We start from the raw sequence: 17,358 nt of genomic DNA, 5'->3' as shown, positions 1-17,358 counted from the left end.
AAATCAAATTCAAACTTTCATGGTATTATTTAAGGCTCTTAATTTCACTGAATAATCCTTAGGAAATATAGTGTCCTTAGGGAAAATGGTTCTGGCCTCCTTGACCACCAGTACACAAAGGTAAAACCCACATATTAAGCACCAGTAAAACCAGCAGGTCACACTTGTACTCTCAGTGTTCATTATCCAGCAGAATTATTTTACTAATTTTCATCTTAAAAGGAGAAACAGAGGACCCTGTAAGGCAGAATCTCTGATGTGACTGTTTCTTTCTTCCACATTTGAAAAGGAGGGTCATAAGGGATATTAAGATGATTTGCCTTCTAAGCCATTTTATAATTTATTAGTCTTTCTTACACACTAAATGTGAATGTTTAATATGGTTCATGTTTATTACTGCCAATAGTCTTTCCTTTCTATAATGCGTGCTTTGGTTTAAACGCCTATCAGTAAGTGACATGCAAAGTATGTGCTCAATTAGATATACCAATTAGAGCTTTAATTGTTATTTATTACTGTACTAAGGTTCAAGAGTTTGTGCTAGTAACCTCCCAATCCCTGGCCAAAGAGAGGTGCTTGTAATTCCAGTTAGCTGTCTTAAAACAACTCAGCCAAGAGTGAAAGAATTAGTGCAAATCCATCACCCAACAGGAAATAACCTAAATACATCTCAGAGATGATGAGTTAGCAGCATCTGAGTTATTTATTTTTGCCCAGATGCATGTTTTCTTAATGGACAAATGGTTGATAAACCTGACACCACAGATAGATAAAAGCACTTGGGATAAACAGCATAAAGGTAAGGCTGCAGTTTCTCAGAAATGGCAGGCTTACACCCTATGAGAATGAATAGGTACACTGAATAAATACTAGGCAAGAGAAGGGTACCCCTTGACTAGCAACTATTGATAATAACGCAAGAACAAAATATGTCAACCACTAAAATATTACAAAACATCAAATTAGATGATGGAACAGATTTAGCTAACTTTTCCCTCTAAAAAAATGGGATTAATAAGGAAGGGATGTGAATATCTTAGAAAGATGAGTTTTAAGTTTATTGATACCTATAAAGAAGTCAGGGAACAAAAAAATAAGTAAAACTTCTTTTGGGCTTCCCTGGTGGCACAGTGGTTGAGAGTCCTCCTGCCGATGCAGGGGACACGGGTTCGTACCCCGGTCCGGGAAGATCCCACATGCCGCGGAGCTGCTAGGCCCGTGAGCCATGGACGCTGAGCCTGCGCGTCTGGAGCCTGTGCTCCGCAACGGGAGAGGCCACAACAGTAAGAGGCCCGCGTACTCCCCCCCCCAAAAAAAACCTCTTTTATATAGCTCTGACTAGGATACAAAGTTTCTTTATGAAGACTGAATCATCAATATAAAAGTCGAAAGGGTTGTATGTCAAGGAGAGTATGCCCACACAGAAATCTGTTATCATGAAGTTTGTCAGAGAACACTGGCAGAACTGTGACTACATTTTAATGGATTTTCTTGGTTAAATTCTGAGACTCTTCGAACATGCATCAGTTGTCATATGAAGGTTTTGTGTGGATGTGTGCATGTATTTAAGTATCTCCTTTCTTTAAATATTTTACACACACTTAATATCTATCAGTATACTTGAAAATAACAGAAGTATATATACAAAACTAGATAACAGAAATTTTTAAGAATAATTATTAAATATTATTTAAGAATCAATTTTCATGCAACTAGGATATTAATTAATGAGGTTTCAGGTATAGAGGATTTGAGGTTTCAGCCTCTGTGTCAAATAAATTACCTTCTTAAAGGTTCACAAAGTAAAAAGAAGGATATCGTGTTGCCATTCCTCCTCAAAGATATCTTAAAAATAAGTGAGGAGAATATACATGCTACAATGTGGATGAAGTGTTTTGACTGCAATGACAGTTGATTCTCCAAGCGAAACAAGAGAGAGCTATACTATGATGAGTCCCAAATTCCTCGGCAGTTCCAAAAATCTGTTATTCAATAACTCTCTTAAAATAGAAGCAATGGGGCTTCCCTGATGGCGCAGTGGCTGAGAGTCTGCCTGCTAATGCAGGGGACACGGGTTCGAGCCCTGGTCTGGGAGGATCCCACATGCCGCGGAGCAACTAGGCCCGTGAGCCACAACTACTGAGCCTGCGCATCTGGAGCTTGTGCTCTGCAACAAGAGAGGCCATGACAGCGAGAGGCCCGTGCACCGCGATGAAGAGTGGCCCCCGCTCGCCGCAACTAGAGAAAGCCCTCGCACAGCAACGAAGACACAACGCAGCCAAAAATAAATAAATAAATAATTAAAAAAAAAAAAAAATAGAAGCAATGGCCTATGGTTTTTCCCACCCATAAAGAGTCCTTATGAGAGTTATGTGCCTTGCTTCGTAGCAAGAAGGGAGGTGAAGAAGCCAATGCACTCATCTTTCCAGTCTCACTCTATAACCTACTGTAATGTAAAGAACCACGGAACAGAAAAAAAGTAACGCACATATGTATAAAATAACACATTTCTTCAAATCCTCAGGCACACAAGAAATTATCACCACTTCAATTGCTGTTGGGTTAACATTGTTAAATAAAATGTAATTATTATACTTGAAGATAATAAGTTGGGACACTGATAGGTTTATAAAAGGAAAATTCAAGGATAGAGAAGTTATTGAATGGGATATAGGATGGGAATAGATTAATCTGGTCCCTACTCTGTGCTTATGTCCATCATCCCAATCTTTGTGGACAAGATCTAGGCTCTGAAATAAGTTTTGGCTCTTACTTAGCTTAATTTAATTAAATTGTTCCCATGTTCTAGAAGCTAGATTTTTTCCCCCTTAAGTTAAAAAAAAATCTCTGAATTGTACTCCTACTTCATAAATCTAGATTATGTATTTATTCCTTGCCTGGATGACTGTGACTAGAGTGGTATCTAATTCATATGGCCTATGCAAGCCTGAATGATATTTTCTTAACTTCTATCCTGAAACTCTCCTATCCTGAAAAATCCTAATGCGTTCTTTTATTTGAGCTAAATAGAATAAAAATCTTCAGCAGCAGTGAGGAAAAAGTGAATCTCTTTTATACTTTACTTGGCTTATGAGACACTACCCTCCTGTTCTTGTTCTGATTTCCTTGATGGTACCTTTACCTCTGCCCCTTAAATGCAGGTGCTCTCTAGAGCTTTTCGCACGCTCAAACCACATAACTTCTGCAGGTAATATTATCTGTTCACCTGTAACTACCAAGTATATGTTTATGTTTGCTTCATCTGTATGTTCTTCTTTCAACACTCTTGTAAGTGCCAGATCTGTAAAAACAACTGTTTGCTGAACTATTTATTTATATTCCACCATGTTTCCCAAATAACTTAAAGGAACTTAAATAGGTAGTTTAACAACCAAAAATATACTGTATTTTATTTAATAAGTAACCTACTGTAGTTGTGCTATGAGGTTCTAGCCAGTTGGTATCCATATGTGGGCTAAAAAAATTGGCTAAAATCTTTGAAGGAATCAGGCTAGTTCCCTAAGTCTAGGACACTATTTTACTTTCCTTGGGCAATTTCAACACACAAAAAAAGGGCCTATCTTTGAATCAATTACACAAAATATACCTTTCCTACTGCAGGGAAAAAACTGAGGCATGTATTCTTATCATTTTCTTGAGAGCAGCACATATTACTTTTAGAACCTCTTTGCACTGACAGAGGTACACTGATGTACATCTGATAGTATGAGTTAAGACTGAAAAACTGGACCTACCTACGCCCATTAACCTTACATTTAATATTTTTTTTAAACCCAGTAAACATTTACATACTTTCTTACTTTCAGATCTCTTGGCTGGAGTGCTAATAAAAAAAGAAAAACCTAAGGACAATTACAAAGCATAATCTAAGGCACCAAACCACCTTGATGAGAACTGGCAAGTTCTTAGAGTGAATAAATGAACAAAGGGACAGTTATAAGCAATACCAGAAGAGGATCTCAGGTACAATTTAGCACATCACTTTAACTAGATTGTACCCAATGCTACAAAGAAACAGTATTGTTAGCAAAATTCTAATTTACTTATTCATCAAATACTTCAGAGTAGTAATAAGAGGTGTTTTTTTCCTTTGCTTTAATGAATTCAAAGTGCTGAAACTGTTTCATATTTAAGTTACCCCACTACAATTATCTTCAAAGAGTGCTAAAAAAATTATCTCTAATGGTGATCATTTTATAGAGTATTAAAACACGTATCATTTTAGGAAGGAGTTTCATTTCTCACTTTTTAGGATGAGCCATTCAGTGTACTTAAAAGACAAGTAGAATCAGTTAGTAATAGAGTCTTGGTTTCATACCTTTAAGTGAGCAGGAAATAGAAAATAGAGAATAAATAACAATTATTGATACTTTTACTATCACCACAGTCAAGAATTACAAGTGTGTTTATTTACTTGACTCTCAACTGATGAAGTGATGACAGTGGGGGTGGGGGGTGGGGGTAGAAAAGCCTTGAATTATAATATAAACATATTTTATGGTATTGAAATGTCTGTGCCTATATCCATTATTATATTTAGAAAACAGGGAGTTTCAAATTTAATAGAAAAATATCTAATGCTTTTATTTAATTTTTCCAAAGAGAAATCTCTTAAATTAAAGAAAAGAAGTCTGATTTTCTACATTATTAACACATTTTTCTGATGATTATAAATGGAAAAATTTGTCAAATTATTAGGAGTTTGGTGAAAATAACTCTTACTTTATTTGTAAATACTGAAAGTGTATCTTTAAATTTAAAAAATAGGGACAAGTATTCTACACATTCAATAGTTATTCTGTAATAATTCAGCTGCAAAAATATTGTCTACCTAATTTCCTTACAGCTATTTCAAACTATGTAATAGTCAAATATGGTGGACTTCCTTTAGGGTTTATAATCTGACATACACAGAATGGAGTACTTATAAATTACCACTATGAAACTCATTTTTAAGTCTCTTAACATCGTCTTCCTTGTCAATAAAGTGTTCATGTTTAAATTGTCATTGTGTTGATTAAATAATAATAAGCCACTAGTATAATACAACAATATAAAAACGGAGTTTCTACAGGCAGTTTTGGAACTAACCCCTTATTTTCCCTAACACACCGTAAATTGTTCAGAGATTTTGATAGCAAGGAAATTACAGTATGCTTTCACAGAATTTAAATACCCCAAACTCTATTTCCTTTAAAATGTATTATCAAAAATGTAGCCCTGCTTTTATAACATAATGAAACAATGAAAATAACTTGCTATCTTAACTTGTACATTTCCTATACTATGCAATTACAGTTATATTAACAAGTATGATAAGGCTTATGTGTTGTGCTAGATATTTAACCATGTATTTAAATGTATAACCCCACAAACAAAAGTAAGTTACCTACAAAGCACAATTCCTCAGGGCCAGCTCTTTTCAAATTCTCTTTGTACTAACTCCCACTGCTTTTTTGCCTGTCAGTCTAATAAAAACAGGTAATTGTACATAATCATTTTTCACTTCCTATTTCTCTCTGGCTTAGTTCTAGATGCTCATGTGATATCACTACCACTGAACAGTCGGATCAACATATTAAGAATGAATAAATGGTCAGTTATCAGGGGTTATCTTTATTGTCTGCCTGCTATAGGCAGTTCTCAATTTTTTAAATACTATGGGCCAATTGTTCTATTACAATTTTATTGGAGCACAGAATCCATTCTTCTAAAGAAGGTATATTATCCTACGTAGTTTGTTTCACAAGCCAGATTTCAAATCCTACATAGTCCATAAAGGACTTTTGTTTTTTAAAAAAAAAACAAAATACAAAACAAAACAAAAAAACACAAAGAAACTTTATCCAGTGCCATTTGTGCAAATAAGATTTTACCTTAATTTTTTAAAAACTACCCTTTAAAAACTAAAAATAAAAGCATTTTGATGGAAATCTTTCAAAAGTATTATATATGTCCTCTTGTTTATTAAAAATATCTTGATCAGTATCAACATTAACAAAAAACTTACTATAATCTGCTATCAATAAAAATATGCTAATACCTATTCTGTTTGAAATTAGAGATTTTACAGCAATTTGTACCCACAGTCTTATAGACTGGATTTTTAAAAAAGTTTTTCCATTATTTCCTTAATCGCTCTTATCACCTTTAGATGATTTCACTGTGCCTACACTGATCAGACCTCAGTCTAGAAAATTTCCTGCTCTACTTTAAGGTAGACTAGCATACAAGCTACAAAACTGGACAGAGGACTGTTTTCAGTGGGGGAAAAGAGGCAAGAGGAGAGGGTGTAAGCTTTGAATAGAAAGATAAAGGGTTTTCCCAGTAAACAAAATACAAAATCAACATTGTATAACTCTGTGAAACTTGTGTTCCTTCAGAGAGTCTCTATGTTCCAAATAACTGGGATTGCTGGATATTACTTTCAATCATAACAAACACAATTTTAATACCTTATATATAAGAAAACTCTAATTAAGATGCCAAGAGTACCAAAATTTATGAAAAAAAAAAAAAAAAGATGCCAAGAATTAGGTGCTCTGTGTTAAGGCAGAGGAAAGTCCATACCCATTGTCAGCAGTTTTTTGTATTCTATTTACTTGTAGAAACACAACTGTCCAGTTAAGAGATATCATTCATATATTTTATAGTTTATAACACACTTTCCAACACATCATTTTTAAAACACAAAATTAACCAAAATTGGTATATTACCCAAATAACTTTCTATCTTCCTTCCTTCCTTCCTTCCTTCACCCCCCTTCCTCCCTTCCTTCCTATTATCTATATATGAAGAAAAAGAGAGAGAATGAGCACTATATGTTTTAACTTTCTTAATCTGTTTTTATTTTGTTTGTTTTTCTAAAACTGAAGATCAATAGAAGACAAGCCACAGATTGAGGAAATATTTGCAAAAGACATATCTGATAAAGGATTGTTATCCAAAATATATTTTAAAAAACTCTTAAAGGGAATTCTCTGGCAGTCCAGTGGTTGGGATTATGTGCTTCCACTGCAGGGGGCACAGGTTCAATCCCTGGTCAGGGAACTGGGATCCTGCAAGCCATGAAGCGTGGCCAAAAAAATAAAAATAAAAAACTCTTAAAGCTAAACAATAAGAAAACAACCCAATTACAAAAGGGGGCAAAAGACCAGAAGAGACACCTCATCAATAAAGATACACAAATGACAAGTAAGTATATTAAGAGGTGTTCAACATGATATGTCATTGGGGAATTGTAAATTAAAACAATGAGATATCACTATACACCTATTAGACTACCCAAAATGTAAAACACTGACAATACTAAATGCTGGTGAGGTGTGGAGCAACAGTAACTCTCATTCATTGCCAGTGGGAATGCAAAATGGTACAGTCACTTTGGAAGACAGTTTCGCAGTTTCTTACAAAACTAAACACACTCTTACCATATGATCCAACAAATCATGCTCCTTGGTATTTGCCCAAATGAACTGAAAACTTATGTTCACACAAAAACCTGAACAGATGTTCACAGCAGCTTTATTCATAATTGCCAAAATTTGGAAGCAATCAAGAAATCCTTCAGTAGGTGGTGAATGGATAAACTGGGGTACATCCAGACTATGGAATATTATTTAACACTAAAAAGAAATGAGCTATTAAGCCATGAAAAGACATGTAGGAAACTTAAGTGCATATTACTAAGTGAAAGAAATCAATCTGAAAAGGTTACATTCTGTAGGATTACAACTGTATGACATTCCGGAAGAGGCAAAACTGTACGAAAATAAAAAGATCAGCGGTTGCCAGAGGTTAGATGGAGGGAGGAATGAGTAGGTGGAACACAAAGGAGTTTTAGGTCAGTGAAACTATTCTGTATGATATTACAATGGTGAATAAGTGTCATTATAAATCTGTCAAAACCCACAGAATGTACAACAACAAGAGTAAACCCTAATGCAAACTGAGAACTTAGGGGGATAATGATGTGTCAATGTGAGTTCATCTACTATAACGAATGTACCACCATGGTAGGGATGTCAGGATGTCAATGGTTAGGGAAGTCTTGCACGTGTGGAGATGGAGTATGATAATTTTGTGTACATTCTGCTCATTTTTGCTGAATAAGTTTACTAATTTAAAAAAATTAAGGAACAATTATTGCCAAAGACCCAGACATTTAGACATTCTTGATATTATAAAATATTTCAAAATTTCGAAGGCTTAAAAAACAAGATTACATTTCAATTACTTTTATTCTATGATGTATATAAAAAAACTGTAATACATATTCCTTCTGATATGTCAATCTATATAAAAATGATATAGAGATTTAAATGTTGTTGAAATATTATAAAGTAGAAGGCAACATTAGTAGGTAAAACCCTAACTCACTTTAATGAATAGGCTGAGATACGCATTGTATCTATCCAGTCTGGAGTTATGATAATACTTTTACGAATTTGGATGTAGTAACTAAAATGGGATAATAACACGTGAACATTTACCTTTGAGTCATAATTTTGAAGGCATCTGGGAGGTAGCAGTCTGTATTCTCCATCTGAAATGGGTCAGCATCACAAATCTTGTCGTCTGTCCGACCATAGTTAGCGCTCTCAATCATGATGACATCACTGCCGGGACATCGTAGATCTATAGAATAACCTTCACAGGATAATTCTCTACGAACTAACCCAAATGGTAAAGCTGCTCTGCTGAAACCTTAAAAAAGAAAAAAAAAAAATTAACTCATTTATGAAGTATATTATTTTAATAAGGCATTTTCAAGTAATATGAGTCATGTCTATATCCAAGAGATGTCATACGAAGTATGTTTTTCAAGCCATCATTCATATATTTATTCAATAATTCTCTGGATCTTTACTATGAATCACTAATGTATTATTAAAATTTTAATATATATCTTTAGCTGGATTATTCATCTTTATAAGACAATTTTAAATTACTTTAATAAAATATTTTCTGTATAACCTAGTCACAATCAGAAACTAAATGGCCCGTTTTGAGTAAACCCAAAGAAAAATGACGCATTTGATCAATGGATTTATAAAGAGTGACAAGATATACAAATACAGAATGCAACAATTTAAAAAAGAACGGTTTTCATTTACGAATGAAATCAAAGCTCTGCTACACAGGACACTGGCCTTACCCATTTAATGTAGACATATTAATTGCTGTTAATGGAATTATCTTAAAAATACATTTGTCTTAGCGTCTCCCAAAATAACTAAGACACTATGACAGTATCATACTTATGGCACAATAACTTATTTCAATTTGTAGACTCTTTACTGAAAACTGACATAAATGAAAGGATTCAGCAGATGGGCATTCAAAGGAGCCAGCACTGCTCCAATCCAGTCCAAAAAGCTGAAACCCTCAAAAGGGGCAAAATTTCTGAGACTCAGTTTTGTCATTTACAAAATGGAGATGAAACATCTATGATGTTATTATTTTTTCCTACCTGTATGACTCTAAAATGAGATAATGTACAGAAAAGCACTTAATAGAAAGTGCCATATGAACTTAAGTATGGTGTATTAGGCGGAATGTAGATAACCAATGTTCATGAGTGCTATAAAAAAAGATTCCAAATAGAATAAGAAATTAGAATTTTAGGTTTTAATCACGGTTCTCAACCAGGGGTCCTCTAAAGTAGTAATAGAGCATAGAACAAAGGTAAAAGCAGAGAAAGCCGAGAACAGTCAACAACAACTATGTGTGGGAGAAGCACATCTGTGTGCTGGTGTGCTACCTATGGGTTACCTACCATATCAAAAACTTCTACACTGACCCAATTTTTTATTTCAGTTCTCTAACTTGTTGTCATCTATAGCGTTTCTTTTATAAAAGACTAGCATTAATTTCTGTATTTTTTCTTATCTCTATCCTTTTAATTACTCTGCATCACATCAGTTATCCCTTATATCTCTTTTTACTGGAAAAAAAAAAAAAAATGACATTCAGAAGTAAACTGTTCCAAGACATAAGCTTCTAAGTTGAAGAGCTAGGTTCTGTTCAGGTCAATCCAATGCTAAAACCTGTTCTCTTTAACTATTGCACAATGTCTCTCACTAATACAATAAAATAAACAGTCTCCTGGATAAACATGCATCTTCTTTCTAAAATGCAAACAATCCTGCGAAAGGATTAGTTAGTGGGCTGTACCTTGGTATGATTTAGAAAATCAGCAATTCTCAAACTTGGCTGAGTTCTCAGTTCTACTGAGAAAACTAAAAATGTAATTGGGATGGAGAGAGAAGAAAAAGACACAGCTTAGAGCACAGAAATCTTCAGGGGATTGAGGCAAACGCCAACCTTGGTAGGTTTTCACTAAGAAGATTTATGGTCTTACGAGATTACATAAAGAGAAGCGCACTATCAATGAAGAAGGAATACAGAAATGGAGCTGGGCAATATCATGAAAAACAGTAATGGGGCCAACCTTTCAACCTTTTCCCAAGTTCATAAATAAACTTTTACATATGTTATTGCTTTCTTCCATTTGCTGATACTGTACTGCTTATACAAATAATTCAGCTTAAACTAGTATTATACTTGTTTTAAATGAAAATATGTTTTAGGGTTTCAGAAGCAGACACACTTCTGTGGCAAAAAGCTGTGTGAAAATTCAAACAAGTGACATCATATAAAATTTTGGAGCACTGCATATTTTAAAGCCAGAGATGATTTGCAATTATGATACCTTGTAAATCATATTATTAGAGAATATTAAAAATATGAGAAAATGTTATTATAAGACTGACTTGGAGCCAAAATTCACAAGTTGTAGTATTTGTCAAAAATATAGAATTGATTCTGAAGCACTGTGGTTTTTAACTTGAGCTCCTTAATTTTTGTTGTTGATAGTTTGCAGGATTATAGTTATGGTTCTAAATGAATTTTCCTCTGCTTTTGAAAGATATTTGAGAAGTTGCAGAAGTCTTGCTGTTTTGATAATTCAGAGAAAGGATTTTTAAAGCCTTAATATTAGTCATCCAAAAAGGTAAAGTATGGAAAAAGAAAAGGAAAAAAAATAGAAAGATCAGAACACTTTACTAATGTAGTAGATTTCCAATACAGAATTTTCTGAAGAACAGATCATAGTACTTATACTTTCATTGCATAGAACTGAATGAGTTCTTAATGGTGACTGTTGCTTTATTTAATGCTATAATATTATTGCCTTAAATCATGTGTTCTCTTTACTAAATTCTTGCTCTTTCACCTGTTTCCACTGAACTTTATACTTATGTATAAAATTTAAAAATCACTTGTTATTACCACATGGTGCTGTGGATATTCATTTTTAATATATATCTCCCCTGCTAGACTCTGATGATAGTTAGTTATAATTCTAATGCCTAGATTGGTACATGATACATAATTCCAATAACTGCTATCAAACCAAATTGCCAAGTTGAACAACTAGTATCTGTTTAAAACAATATAAATTACAATGTGTTTTCCTCTGTAATATCTATTGCCTTTGGCAGTGAAAACAAAGAGTGAGCATTAAGAAACAGATAAATACTTAATAATCAATAAAATTGTTACATCCTCAAAAAAAATGTTTAAATTCTGTCAATTAATTATTTTCTAGGTACCACTGGAGTTCATTAGTGTTTCTCACAAAGACAGACGTTTATGAACCTTCCTTTATTTAAATCCTGTGTTTCCAACTGGATATGGATATATATATATATATATCCATATAAAACAAATATGAAGAAAAAAAAAAGTAAATATTATAGTAGCTAACATTTACATAGCAATCACAATGTTTAGATACTGTCCAAACTGCTTTTTATGGATCACCCTTTTTATGATCACCAGCAACATCAACAACTATCAACACAACAAAAAACAATGGAGTAGTTAACTGTAACAATACCCATTTACAGAGTATGAAACTAAGGCATTAAATAGTAAGTAATTCAGGGTCTCAAGGATTACTGTGAGTTAGATTCTAACGCGTGCAGGGTTCTCAGATTCCAGAGCCCATGCTTTTAGTAATGGCCATGAACAGAAAGGGATTCTGTGACTTCTCAAGCCACCATGTTGATAATACAAACAAGATTAACTTTGTAATTTTTCATACCATCTGAAATTCACCAAAAAATGTTAGTGAATTTGACAGGAAACAATTATTTTAAAGGTTCACACAACATATAGATAATGATGAAAATTGTATTTGTGGAAATGTAGCGATGTGTGCCATAAACTTATTGAGAGCAAAATCTATACTGTGCAAGTATGGACATACAGAAAGAGTACTGAACAGTACAGATGTCCGGGTCAGCCTTGTGAACTTGGCTAAGTCATTTTATTTTTCTGGGTTTTAATTTCTTTTTCTGAAGAATTAAAGTCATTTCAAAGTCCTATCAAATTTCACCAATCTATTATTCTAAACAGGCAAGCTCCTTTTAATCAGGTATACATGCTATTCTAACATTTTCAAGTGGTCAACAATTAAGACATTTGTTGCTCTATTTCTTTAAAATATAAACATATGAAAATGTTAGCATGGATGGACTATGGCACAATAATGTAGATTGTATAGTACTGCCAAGAAAATTCTCAAAAGTACATGTATGAATTAGTCAGGATTCTTTCTGGATTAACTATTTTAACCAAAGACTTACTGGAAGGGAGAAAATAAACACGGGCCAATTATTAAATCAAAAGAAAAACCCACATAAACTTTTTTTTTTGGTTCCTAAGTTTTATTCAAGAACTCATACAAAATATTACAGATAATTGAGTTTTAATCCTCATCTTCCTCCTCTTCTTCATCTTGATTAATCTAGAAGTAACGCAATTCGTAACTCTTTGCTGTTAGTAACTACGCCTAACCAGTCACATAGATTATTCTTCTTCAAATATTTTTTTGGTGATATATTTCAAATACCTTTTGGAAAAAGGCACCTCAGAAGTTACAGTAATCTTGCTTTGCTTTTTTCGACTGTTACAATACCTCCACCAAGATTCCCAGTTTTTCCATTCACTTTGATTCTCTCCTGAAAAAACTGCTCAAGATGGGTGGCATCCATGATTCCATCTTCTACAGGATGGGTAAGTCAAGAGTAAACTTCAGGACCTGCTTCTTTTTTTTTGCCCCCCTTCGCCACAAGCTTTATCACAGACGCCATGGTAGCAGCGGATGGCAGAAAGCATAAATTTTTCAGAAAAATGTAAATTCTTATGCTTTCTTTGGGCACTTCTCCCCTATTTTCCTGAAAACTTCAAGGGGTATGGCTTCAAACTCTTCCATCAGCAATGGGACTTCAAAGAAGTTTGGAAAGTCTTAAATAAAACTTTTGCAATTAATATTAATTTTTAAAATTCAACATTTTCACTAAGTAAATCTTATGAAAAGTCAGAACAAAACTTATTCCTAAAAACACTTATTTACACCTTTATTTATATCACATTAATGACTTACTATACTGAGTCACAGGAAGAAATCATCACAGGTATCAGTACCATTTCTTAATTGCACTTTCTTCCTTTGTACACGAATTCATCCTTAATTGTTTAATGGCACATTTTTCAGGACTTTTTTCTTTTTTTGCGGTACGCGGGCCTCTCACTGCTGTGGCCTCTTCCGTTGCGGAGCACAGGTTCCAGACGCGCAGGCTCAGTGGCCATGGCTCATGGGCCCAGCCGCTCCGCGGCATGTGGGATCTTCCCGGACCGGGGCACGAACCCATGTCCCCTGCATTGGCAGGCGGACTCTCAACCACTTTGCCACCAGGGAAGCCCCAGGACTTTTAAAAAAATCACTGGCTAAGAGTATATGACTGACCCCCAAATATGAGTTTGCATCAGTCATCTGGTAAGTATTTTTTAAGACATATCTGCAAGCCCAAATCCAGCCCTACTGAATCAGAATATCTGGGTTCAGATGAAGGTAGGATATCTGTATTTGGGGAAGAAAATTTATTTATTTGCAACACACTGATACAATAACTAAGACATAACAAGAATTTCTCCAAGGTCCTTTAAAATAGGTTTTCTCTATTACATATTTGTTAAGTCATCATCATGTTTCCTCTTAATTCTCTAATATAGTTTTACTTTAATCTTTGAACATATTCATAATGGCCACTCTGAAATATTTATCTGCTAAATCTAACATCCAGGCCCACAACAGAGGCAGTTTCTATTGAATGTTTTTTCTCCTAAGTATGGGTCAACTTTCTTGTTTCTCTGCATTAGCTTGCAAATTTTTTGTTGTTGTTGAAAACTAGACATTTAAAATAATACGCTGTTAGCTACTCTAGATTCCTGTCCCCTGAGAATTGTTGCTGTTGTGATATCTTCTTTTTAGCATTCTGACTGAATTTAATCTGCTGACTCTGTCTTCCCCTGTACTTTGCAGCTGCTGTGTGTCTCTGTTCATTGTTGTCGTTGTTATTTTAATTCTTATTTTTATTTTCTAGCTTGACTTCCTAGGGATCACACCTGTCTCTGCATAGCTTAGTGATCAGCCAATGATTGAGCAAAGACTTTGCACAAAAACCATGAACCCATAATAAGGTCTCCACCCTCTGCTGATTTGACCTGTATGTTAGGGAGAGTTCAAAGTTCAAGCAGTTTTCAAGTCAGCCTTGGTTATTTACTTTCTGCCACGTCCCCCGCATCTCTGCTCTGTGTGTAGCTTCTCAGTCAGTCAAGAACGCAGAGAACGTTTGGCTCTTTCATTTCCAAGGTTTCCTGGTTATGTTTCAGACGGCACTCAGTCTCCCCACCTGGGACCACAACCTCAGGTTAGCAAGAGCTAGGGGTCTTCCCCATCTGTTTTCCACAGTGTTTACTACTTTTACTGACAACACTGCTGGGCATGGGTTCCCACACTCTACTCCAAATCAAGCCAGCTCTCCCTGGCAGCTCAGTCACAGATTTTCAAGGCCAGCCTTGCTCTGACTAAACTAACCACAATGACATAGCCAAAGAGTGTAGGGTGCAGGGAGAAGCAGCCCCAGGCTAGAAGGCTTTAAACTTGAACTGTGTGTACCAAAAGTTCCATCAGCTTTTATTTTTTTTTTAAAGAAATCATTCCCAATTTCTTATTTGGCTCTGGTTAATTTCCAGAGCCCTGAAATGGTGGTTGTTGACAATTTTGTTCAGTTTTATACTTGTTTGGGGGAAGAAGATTTGCCATCCTCTCCACCCCATCATCACTAGAAGTCCCTCTGAGGACTGTACAAATATATACTGACTACAAATCTCATAACAACCATATGAGATATGTATTATTATTTTCTACTTTACAAAGGAAGAAATTGAGGCACAGAAAAATTATGTTTTCCAAAATCACACATCCAATAAGAATGAAATCAAGGTTTGAAACTTAATACTTCAGCTCCCAGACTCGTGTTTTTCAATGTTACTTTAATGCCTCTCCAAATGATAATGACACTTAGCAGCAGGTTGGGGACCCCTGTTGTACAGAACATAGTTAGGGTGTACTGGGTGCCTCTAGTCCTAGAGGAACAAGGGCAAGAAAGGAAATAGTTGTCTGATGGTCAAGTAGTCAATGAAATTGCTCAGTCAACATAATCAACATAAAAAAATGCCCAGGGCTTCCCTGGTGGCGCAGTGGTTGAGAGTTTGCCTGCCGATGCAGGGGACACGGGTTCGTAAAAAAAAAAAAAAAAAAAAAAACCAAAAAAAAAAAAAAAAATGCCCAAATTAAAACTCTTTAATCACACTATTACTATGACATTCATTCTAAGCTGTACTTTCAATATATTTCTATTTCAACCAAGAAAAAAAAAAAAAGCATCCCAACAAGCAAAGTGTAATCCAATCCATCTGACAATCGAAGAAAAAACTTGTGGGAGACTCTGTGAGCAAAAAATCAATATTGCAGCTTTGTGCTGTGCAAATGTGAACACTGCCAAATAGTGGTGCTTAGAGTAAAATGAACTGTTTTGCTCCATTTTCTGCACTCTGAACAAATGGCTTTGAAGACACTTTTTCCCTCCCAAGCTATAAAATGTCAAGCAATAAGTCTGTGCTTTAGGCTAGTGATTGGAATAAACACCTCCTGTCAACAGGTGCAATGACTTAGGATTGAAATCTTTCATATTCAGGGAATAACTCCTAATAAACAGATGTACTGCTATGAGATGGGAATTTGTAAGACCAGAACTGGAATTCTAACATTGGATTTCACATAATTTATGAGCATTTTTGCAAGAAAATATGCTACTCTGGCAATAAATAGTATACTGCTATTAGCTTATGCCTGTGGTGGACTTCAAACTCTTGTAGGAACATTTTGCTTTTCTAACATTGTCTCCCTCAGTCTGCTCTTTGGACATTTCTGTAAAATCATACATTCCAATAAAAGACTTTTTAAAGCTATAATATAAAAACTTCAACTTTTCTGGTACTGTTTTCCTTAATTACTTTGAACTGAACCCTGTCATGTATGCCCTGCTCATGCCAGCTATGGTCCCAGTAAGCACCACTCCTTCTGATTATCATGGTCTTCTATGGGACTGAGGCTGTGACTTCAAGCTCTACAGAAACATTAACTCAGACCATCGTCTATTACCAGTGGTGGAATATGAAATCTCTGATTTACTCCTGTTTATGTATGCTAATAAGATTTCTTCCTAAAAGGGAAATAAGAAAAGTACTTAATGAGAATGGGGGCATGATTTCCACGAGGCTGAACTCTAGTTCAGAAGCTTCCAGAAAACTTATTCCCATTTCATTTTAATTTAGGTGAAAAGTCAGTGTTCAGAGTAAACCTAAAAGATAAATTATTTCACTAATAGTTCAACTTTTTCAATTTACCTCTGCATATTCATGAGGTTATTATAACAAAATTTTTAAAATCAAGGATGTATAATAAAACTTACCTTTGACCTAATGAAACTTCAAAGCTTTTGCACAGCAAAGGAAACCATAAACAAGACCTTAACACAGGGAGATCAGCTCAGTGCTTTGTGACCACCTAGTGGGGTGGGATAGGGAGGGTGGGAGGGAGGGAGACGCGAGAGGGAGGAGATATGGGAACATATGTATATGTATAACTGATTCACTTTGTTATAAAGCAGAAACTAACACACCATTATAAAGCAATTATACTACAGTAAAGATGTAAAAAAAAAAAACAAAAAAAAACCTTACCTTTGTATACTGAAAAGCAGTATGTGAAAAACTCATTCCATTTAAGCTTGCAGAATGTCACTCTATTGTTTTAGTTACTGTTAGTCCATTTTAACAGATAGCTTTATCAATCAAACTCTAAAATATCTAATGTTTTGTGTTCATTAACGTATAATTCTTTTTTTTTTTTTTTTTTTTTT

The 17,358-nt window shown here is 34.7% G+C and overlaps 1 protein-coding gene and 1 pseudogene across 7 annotated transcripts in view; both read right to left on the bottom strand.

The window, feature by feature from the left end:
- The window catches only part of ADGRL2 (adhesion G protein-coupled receptor L2), a 179,750-nt gene that overhangs the window by 71,890 nt on the left and 90,502 nt on the right, over positions 1-17,358 (bottom strand). For all 7 annotated transcript variants that reach the window (XM_024734569.1, XM_024734568.1, XM_024734571.1 and 4 more), the window contains exon 3: positions 8,515-8,728. In XM_024734569.1, coding sequence (XP_024590337.1) covers positions 8,515-8,728 — 214 coding nt within the window. The remainder of the gene's footprint in view (positions 1-8,514; positions 8,729-17,358) is intronic.
- Positions 12,798-13,182, bottom strand: LOC112392755 (60S ribosomal protein L22 pseudogene; annotated as a pseudogene).

Source organism: Neophocaena asiaeorientalis, unplaced genomic scaffold (assembly GCF_003031525.2).
Source record: "Neophocaena asiaeorientalis asiaeorientalis breed wild unplaced genomic scaffold, Neophocaena_asiaeorientalis_V1.1 scaffold15, whole genome shotgun sequence".
Taxonomy (NCBI): domain Eukaryota; kingdom Metazoa; phylum Chordata; class Mammalia; order Artiodactyla; family Phocoenidae; genus Neophocaena; species Neophocaena asiaeorientalis.
This window is presented reverse-complemented; position numbering and strand designations above follow the sequence as displayed.